This window comes from Cryptotermes secundus, unplaced genomic scaffold, assembly GCF_002891405.2.
Source record: "Cryptotermes secundus unplaced genomic scaffold, Csec_1.0 scaffold355, whole genome shotgun sequence".
Classification (NCBI taxonomy): domain Eukaryota; kingdom Metazoa; phylum Arthropoda; class Insecta; order Blattodea; family Kalotermitidae; genus Cryptotermes; species Cryptotermes secundus.
This window is the reverse complement of record NW_019737088.1, coordinates 1,306,533-1,315,614: the sequence shown is the minus strand read 5'-3', so window position 1 is coordinate 1,315,614 and position 9,082 is coordinate 1,306,533. Positions and strand designations below refer to the sequence as shown.

General features: G+C 40.3%; 2 protein-coding genes across 11 annotated transcripts in view; both read right to left on the bottom strand.

The window, feature by feature from the left end:
* Window positions 1-3,851, bottom strand: part of LOC111870063 (gastrula zinc finger protein XlCGF8.2DB-like) — a 16,896-nt gene extending 13,045 nt beyond the window's left edge. Inside the window, exons 1-2 of one of the 8 annotated variants that reach the window (XM_023862032.2) lie at window positions 3,676-3,851; window positions 1,142-1,247 (exon numbers count right to left, since the gene is read on the bottom strand). In XM_023862032.2, the coding sequence (XP_023717800.1) occupies window positions 1,142-1,247; window positions 3,676-3,830 (261 nt within the window). In that variant the 5' untranslated portion in view covers window positions 3,831-3,851. The other 7 variants (XM_023862033.2, XM_023862037.2, XM_023862039.2 and 4 more) reach the window with 7 other exon arrangements.
* Window positions 3,811-9,082, bottom strand: part of LOC111870062 (zinc finger protein 850) — a 15,370-nt gene continuing 10,098 nt past the window's right edge. For all 3 annotated transcript variants that reach the window (XM_023862029.2, XM_023862030.2, XM_023862031.2), the window contains one exon: window positions 3,811-6,353. In XM_023862029.2, coding sequence (XP_023717797.1) covers window positions 3,827-6,353 — 2,527 coding nt within the window. In that variant the 3' untranslated portion in view covers window positions 3,811-3,826. The remainder of the gene's footprint in view (window positions 6,354-9,082) is intronic.

The following is a 9,082-nucleotide window of genomic DNA, read 5'->3' as shown; positions in this document are numbered from 1 at the left end:
CACTAGAATGCAGGGCAAAAAGGAAACAGATGTTTTGAAAATGTGGCACAGTTCAGATATTTGGGAACAACGATAACAGATCGAAACCTGATTCAGGAGGAAATTAAGAGGCAATTGAACTCGGGTAATGCTTGCTACCCTTCAGTCCAGAACCTTTTGTCTTCTCGTCTGTCGTCCAAAAACATGAAAATTAGAATATACAAAACTATAATTTTGCCTGTGGTTCTGTATGGGTGTGAAACTTGGTCACTCACATTAAGGGAGGAACATAGACTGAGGGTGTTTGAGAACAGGGTGTTGAGGAGAATATTTAGACCGAAGATAGATGAAGTGACAGGAGGTTGGAGAAAACTGCATAATGAGGAGCTTCATAACTTGTACTCTTCTCCAAGTACAATTAGAAAGATCAAGTCAAGGATGGTGAGGTGGGCAGGGCATTTAGCACGAATGGGGGAGATGAGGAATGCGTATAGGATATTGGTGGGAAAACCAGAAGGAAAGAGACCACAGGGAAGACCAAGGTGGACAATATTAGAATGGATCTTAGAGAGACAGGATGGTATGGTATGGATTGGTTAGATCTGGCTCAGGATAGGGACTAGTGGATGGCTCTTGTGAATATGGTAATGAACCTTCGGCTTCCATAAAATGCTGGGAAATTGAGTAGCTGCAGAATTGCTGGCTCCTCCAGAAGGGCTCAGCTCCGTGAGTAAGTAAGTAAGTAAGTAAATAAGTAATAATATCTGGCAGACAGTACAAATTATTAAGCTCCTCATTATGTAGTTTTCTCTATCCTCTGGTTCCTTCTTTTTCCTTAGGTCATAAAATTCCCCTCAGCACTATGATGTAAAATGGCCTCTCAAGGTAAGAATGTATTTTACATACACATAAAGCAACAGGTGAAACTGTAGTTTTGTACACTTTAATCTTCAAGCTTTTAGATTTGGAGAGGAAGTTACCTAATTCTGAACAGCTAACACCTAATGGAAATATCCTCTAGAATCAAAAAAGGCAAATTCAAAATAGTATATTGTTTTCAAGCGCATAAAAGAAAATTATAAATGAAAGAAATATTTCTGAATGAGCGTAAACTGATTAAGGTTTTGAAAGTGAATTTAGAATGGAACTGTACGATACGTTCTGAAACCTGTCCATCTCCATGTTCTGCTGTAATGACCTCTGGTTTACATAAGGACACCAATGAAGTTATGTCAGAATCTGAATGACACTCCACTTCACTTGCAAACCTGTAAAATAAGAAACCAATAAATGGATGGTTTGATCAATAAATACGAAAAATAAAAAAATTATTTTAAATATAAAACTGAAATGTATATATATATAGGTACATATTGTATATTGATGGTTTAAAACACAAGTACTGTGAATAAAGACACTGAACATATTTCCTCAAAAATGACTGACCCTTACTATTACCTTGGAAATCAAACGCCTATTTACCAAACTACACGGTGCCAAACATTCCAGAAAACTGTAATCATAATATTACTGGCCCCTTCTCCATAGTCACAAGTGTGACGACTTTTACTAAGCCAAAATACTTGTAGTTCTAAAACTTTCTTTCATGTGCTTATTAACTTTACACATTGTCTATTAAACAGACTTTCCAAAAGTATTTCACAACTGTTTAACATGGAAGTAATAAAATTGCTTCTGCAACTATGAAATATTTCGTACGTAGCAGACAGCAGTTGGGAAAACAGAAGAATGCATACACATAAAATGCAAATCTGGTAACTCTGCGTGAATTTTATGTGGTGGTTCTTTTGAACTTTAATACAATATTTTAAAAGGAAATGAAACATTTAATACTTCCTTAATATAGCCTTTACTTCAACTCCAACCTGCCACTACACCATAAAACTTGATCTATAATACAATCTGAAACGTTCGTGAATCTTTCTGGATACCGGAATACATAACCTAAAACTCGGTTTCACCAACTTAATATGCCAACTATGCCCTGCTATTTTAAGGTTTGGTTGTATGCCGTTGTAATCCAAAATGTTATTGTCTTTTATCATATACCGTCAATAACAACACATTTAGCGTGACGTTAAAACCCTGCTACTCGCATTAGAATTGTGCAAGGACAGAAAAAATATTAACACATCACTCACATACATGCGTGAACGTATTCACCATTCCTTACAGCATGAAGCATGTCAAACGGTACACTACAGATATTTCAGAGTGAACACATGTGTATTGAATGTAACAATATATAATCGTTTACGAATATACTAAACATAACCTAACTAACGCAGTACCAGCAAATCTGAAATCTGACCACTGTGAAACTTCATAGACATGGCCCTACAACTGCTTTTTAAATAACGTAACTCCTCCCTCATTTAGTCTTTCCAAGATTGCAAATAACAACAAACGCACAAAGAGATCTATCTCCTCACAGGCTTCTAAAGTCCTACAAGGCTAAAAAACCACAACCATCCGCGAATCCTTTTACATTATGAAACGCATAAGGCAGTAAACGTGTATTTACCTGATAAATTATTAGAAATAACGTAAATGGCTTCTTTTTTATTTTTGAGCCGGGATACCTCTACTGTCTATATGGCGAACAACCGGAGTTCGATTCCATCAGAGCTAAGAATTTTCCTCTTCAGCAATCCGACCTGCGTCCAAGAGCCCCACTCGAACTCTGGGCTCTACTCGGTTTTATAACAAGCACGGAACGCGATTTTTACCGCGGAATTAATGGGGTTGAGGCTGTGCCTTGAACTCCCCACACGTCCTCAAGGTACGTGCTTAATGGAGCACAGGCACAACTGCACTCTACCGTTGTTTCTCATAACCACAATTTAATTGCAGTCTTCACACTTATGTTCTCAGACCAATTATTTCAGTACAAACATTTTTTGCGGTAATTGAAGTGTCTTCTTCATGAGGTAATTACTTACACGTAGCACATAATAAAGGCCCAAAACAGTTCCATGAAACATCTTACCTCATTTAATGACACTTTTTTCTGCGTAATGGGTGTATAATGAAATGGGAATGATGTGGAAGGAAAGTCATGGCCTTTATGGCAGCATTTGCTTGCGACAACTGAAAAAGAAACATGAAAAACCTCAAATCAAGGATAACTGGGTTCCAGGCTGAGAATGAACATCATGAATATGATGCAGGAAAACCAGCCACTAAATCCTAATGCGTTAATGTTCTGGATGGACACACATTTACAAAACAGGTAGCTTTTAACAGTGGTACTTCAACTGCAAAAATCATGCAGCATCATGTAATGGAATGATGATCACGAAAATTCTTGGTACATATTGCTGTTAGAGGCTGAGTCAACCCCAGGGCCAGAGTGCAGCTGGAAGGGTTAGGTAAACTGAAAGAATGCAATGACTTCATAACGAATCAAACTAAAGACCTTGTAACTTGTAGCATAGTGCCTCAACCAACCTTGTGCACCTCCAACAGAATGCAGCCTCTTTAAATGACATTCTCTGGCACAGACAATTAAGTGAAACAATGTGCATGATTGATGCTGGTTAACTAGGAAACAGCCATACAAGCATCTGCCACTCATTTCTTCTCGCTAACCATAAAAAAAAATTATTGATATCTTCAGTTGCAGATTAAGCAATACAATGTATTTTTTTTAAAGCTACTTAACCATTTTCTTACCAAGGCAAATTAATCTGTAGTTCAAGTGCCAAGTGTTTATTTACATCCATCTCACCTAGTTTACATACATCTTTCACCACATACAGAGCATCCAACTGTTGTTTTCCTGTAGCAATTCTGAAAAGTTTGTTGAGGTGAAATGTCGAGATAGTCATTCACCAGCATGCACCTGTGTGTGTACTTTAAGACCACTACGAAATATAAACTTCTTACCACATATAGTACATTCATGAGGCCGTTCTGCTGTGTGGATAAGAGAGTGAGTTTTCAGGTCACTAGGAAACGTGAATTTTCGATGACATACTGTGCATTCGTGAGGCCTATCTCCGGTGTGGATTCGAGAATGCTTTTTAAGATGAGAAACAAGTGTAAACTTCTTTCCACATACAGCACATTCATGTCGACGTTCACCAGTGTGTATGAGGGTATGCGTATTGAGGTCTGATAATCGTAAGAACTTTTTATTGCACACATTACATTCATGGGGTCGAATTCCAGTATGAATTTCGGCATGCTTCTTCAGCTGAGACATTAGAACAAACTTTTTCTTACACACACCACATTCATGAGGCTGTTGTCCAGAATGGACAAGTGCATGTTTCTTGAGATCACTCGATTCTCTAAATCTTTTACCACATTCATCACACTGATGAGGTCGCTCCCCCATGTGAATCAGCGAATGTCTTTTCAGTACATTAAGCTTGCTGAACTTTTTACCACATACAATACATCCATGTGGTCGTTCCCCTGTGTGGGACAGAGAATGTGCTTTTAAATCACTAGGAAATGCAAATCGTTTACCGCACACATCACATTCGTGTGGTCGCTGCCCTACATGAATTAGTGAATGTGATTTTAATTCAGTAGAAGATGGATACTGTTTTCCACATACATTACAATCATATGACTGTCGAGGAGACTGCAGTGTACGTGGTTGCTGTTGATTTGGCTGCTGGGAATGTTGCTGATTCGGCTGCTGGTGTTGTGCTTGAGTTGGCTGCTGGTATTGTTGCTTATTCAGCAGCTGATGTTGCTGATTCGGCTCCTGGTGTTGCTGCTGATTCAGCTGCTGGTGTTGCTGATCTGGCTCCTGGTGTTGCTTCTGATTCAGCTGCTGCTGGTGTTGCTGATCTGGCTCCTGGTGTTGCTTCTGATTCAGCTGCTGGTGTTGTTGCTGATTGGGCTCCTGGTGTTGCTGCTGATTCAGCTGCTGGTGTTGCTGATCTGGCTCCTGGTGTTGCTTCTGATTCAGCTGCTGGTGTTGTTGCTGATTGGGCTCCTGGTGTTGCTGCTGATTCAGCTGCTGGTGTTGCTGTTGAACATGCTGATGTAGTTGTTGATTCAGCTGCAGCTGATTTTGTTGTTGCTGCTGGTGAGGGGGGTGCTGCTGCTGAAGTGGCTGTTGCTGCAAAAGTGGTTGCTGCTGCAGTTGATGTTGCTGGTTATGAAGTTGTTGGAGTTGCTGCTGCTGATGCTGATTTTCATGAATGAATGAATGTGTTCTTAATTCTTTAGAAAATGTAAACTTCTTCCCACATATGATGCATTCATGTGGCCGCGCTCCTCTGTGAATCAAAGAATGTTTCCGCAGAAGAGTTAACTGTGTAAACGTTCTGTCACAAGCATTGCACTCATGAAGTCGCTGTCCTGTGTGGATCAGAGAGTGTTTCTTGAGAAGAGTTACTCGCATGAACTTCTTCCCACATACTGAGCATTCGTGTGGCCGTTCTCCTGTGTGAATTAGTGTGTGTGTCTTTAGGTCACCAGGAAAAGTAAATCTTTTACCACAGATATTACATTCATGTGGTCGCTCTGCTGTATGAATAAGAGAATGTGTTTTCAGATCACTAGGAAAAGTAAATTTCTTACTGCATACATTACATTCCTGTGGACGTTCTCCTGTGTGAATACGTGTGTGTTTCCTAAGATGAGACGATAATTTGAATTTCTTTCCACACACACTGCACTCATGTGGACGTTCCCCTGTATGTATCAAGGTATGTGTTTTGAGGTCACTTACACGTATAAATGTCTTACCACATTCACTACACTCGTGAGGACGTTCACCTGTATGAATAAGTGAATGCTTTTTGAGGTGTGATATCAACGTAAACTTCTTATCACAAAGATTACACTCATGCGGACGTTCACCTGTGTGGAAAAGCATGTGTTTCTTCAGGTCAGTTATGTCTCTGAACTTCCTCGGGCATACTGTGCACTCATGTGGACGTTCCCCAGTATGTATCAGTGCATGTCGCTTCAAAACATTTAGTTTTCTAAACTTATTACCACATACATTACATTCAAAAGGACGTTCTCCTGTATGAATAAGAATGTGTCTCTTCAGATCACTTGGAAATATGAACCTTTTCCCACAGGTACTGCATTCATGAGGACGCTGCCGCACATGAATAACAGAGTGTGTCCTTAAATCAGGTAGAAATTGAAACTGTAGTCCACACACATTACAATCATATGACCCTCCTGTAGGAGTCAATGACTGAACTCCATGGCCCATGGATATATTTTGCTGTGTTGGTGCAGCTATACGTCTATCACTGCCTTGCTGACCAGAAGCTAAGTTCAAACTACTCTGCTGGCCAGAAACAACACTCAACCCACTTGGCTGAGAAGGAACCAAGTTCATCCCACTCTGATGACTGGAAACCAAGTTCAAACTGAAACAAATCAATATATAAGTCACAATCGTGGGACAGTTATTGACCGTAATGAAACACTCTCTGCAGTCATGTAGAAGTACAATGATGGATGTTAGAGACTAAATGAAACTGGCTAGGATAGCTCAGTCAGATATGGTCTGGGTGGGCAGGGGTCAATTCCCAAAAGTGGTAAGAGGTTTTTCTCTTCTGTACAGCTTTCAGGATGGCTCTGGTGCCTGTCCAGCCTACCCAGTGGACACCATGAGCTCTTTCCCAGGTGAACAGGCTGCAATATGAAGCTGACCACTGACTCCTCTCCCCCATACATCTTCATGGTTGATGCCTAATTGGTCAAGCACAGACAACTTTACCACTACCTTCATTCTACCCAACAAAAATTATTCTTATAATGTCTTCTAATTACAACAGAACATACACGTACATTGTGCAAATAGGAGTACCTTCCTGCAAACATATACACAGCACACACACTAGCATGGGCCATATACACAGCATGATCCCATACATCTACTTTCTTTCCTTAACGCTTTGCGGACTGTGCACCTTTTGAAAGGTTTTTCGCTCATAAACATGGCGGACATTTAGCCTGTTAACACTTTGCGGACCGGCAATTTAAATATTTAAATCACCCTGCGGACTGGCATTTTTATACCTACTACCCTAACTTGTGCACTGTTCACTTTAAAAATTAATATAAAATCTCCTAATTAATTTTATGAACTAAAATTTTTTGAGAACACTTACCAATGCTTCTAGAAGTGCTTGAGGGTGTGATATTTCTCGAAACATTCCCTTCTGTGAAGTGGCATTACACAAAACTTGCAAATGTAGGCAGTCCTACTCCTTTTCTTGTGAATTGCACAAACACGGCATTGCCTAGAAGGCTGCTTCCCCTTGAAATGTTCACTCTTCACAATTTTTGCGAGGGTATGTTTCCACATATCACCCGAGAGTCGCCCAGGGGGGGTCAAAATGAGGCCTGCGTGGGGTGGGAGTAGACGGCCCCGGTCGTATTAAGACCGTGTCTGCCGCTGGTTCTGCCTCCACCGTGTGGTCTGTAGCCCAGGCTTTTGCCATATTCAGCAGAAATGCCTTGTATTTCAATTTTGAATTAGGGTTTAGATTTTTGAAAACCAAAAATGAATTGAAAATGGCACAATTTATAAGCCACAAGGCAACTTTCTTTGTCCACTTTACTGTTTTCCAAGGAAGAGAATAATACGCCAAGTACTGATCAGCTCTATCAACTCCCTTCATGAACATATTATACTCGGAAATACAAACAGGCTTCTTTACCTGTCCACATCTCCTCTGAACATCAACCATGCTCGAATTGTGAATTGTTAAAATCATATTCACAACACGAGTATCCCTCCAGGACTGAAGAAGAATATCCCCCTTCCTCCTGAATGTGGTTTCACCACGTTTCAGGGATTTACATTCCTCTTTCAGATCTGGAGGAAGGCCTCTGTTCACCCTAATTGTTCCACAAACACGTACTTTTCTCGAAAATAGGTGTTCTGCAGTTGCCACACTGTTATAATAATTGTCTTGATAGACATGGTAATTTTGATCAAGATAGGGTTCCAAAACGGAAAGAATAGTTTCTTGTAATTTCTTTCCTTCACCAGAATAAATTTCTAAATTTCCAATATAGCCTGAAGTGCTTTCAGTAACTACACAAACAAGTAGGCCATACTTTGTAAGTTTCCCAGGATTATATGTTCGCATACGAAGCCTTCCCCTCCAAGGAATCACAGATTCGTCCAAAGACAGTTGTTGGTTTGGCTTATAAACTGTCTGAAATTTCTGAACGAAAAAGTTCAATAAGGGCTGAATTTTGAAAAGCCTGCTTGTTGATTGTGGTTGCAGTTCATTATCATTGAAATGCAAACACCACCAAATTTGCTCAAATCTCTTACGGCTCATTAGTTTGCTGAAAATTGGAATTTCTAAAAATGGATCTGTTGACCAATACTCTTTCAGATTATCCCTCCTTGTATGGCCCATTAGAAAGATAATTGCAAAAAATTTTCTCATTTCTGCTGAAGTGACATCCACCCACTTCAACGCCTTATAACTTCTGTCATAATGTTCACGGTGTTGGAGATAGTATCTGTTAGTTTCCTGACATAGCATGTCAAAGAAACTATCTCCAAAAAACAGTTCCGCTACTTCAGACACTTGCGTTGGGTCCGATGGAATTTGCTTCACCCCTGGATTTCCAGTAAACTGTCCCAAAGCAGGCGTTTTGTCTACTTTTCCCCATGTGGCTGTCCCCGCAATGTTGCTACCCGCACATTCGTTGGAGCTACGGTCACTTTCACTTTCACTGTCTGTGGTCACAATTTTTTGTTCGCCCCTGCCACACTCACTATCAGATTGTGAGTCGCTATCACTAGCAGACTCACAAGGGACGTCAGATAGCTCATCGGAGAAGAAGTCAGATATTTCTTGTTCTCCAAGAAATCGCTTGGGTGTCAACCGCTTTGGTCTTTGATCCATATTGAACTACTGACTGACAGCTTGCTACGTAAAGCTTGAAGAAATAAAGGCATTTATTTTCCTTTGCAGGGGCATAGAATTACAGCAAGGTCTAGTAACTGATTGGTCAGCAGACATTCCAGAGCCTTATAACGTAGCTGCAAGCAGCTATGTACTAGCTAGGTGGAGCCAGAGAGATGTATAGTGTGTTGCAACTTATCGTGTTTTAAAAACCTGTTAAC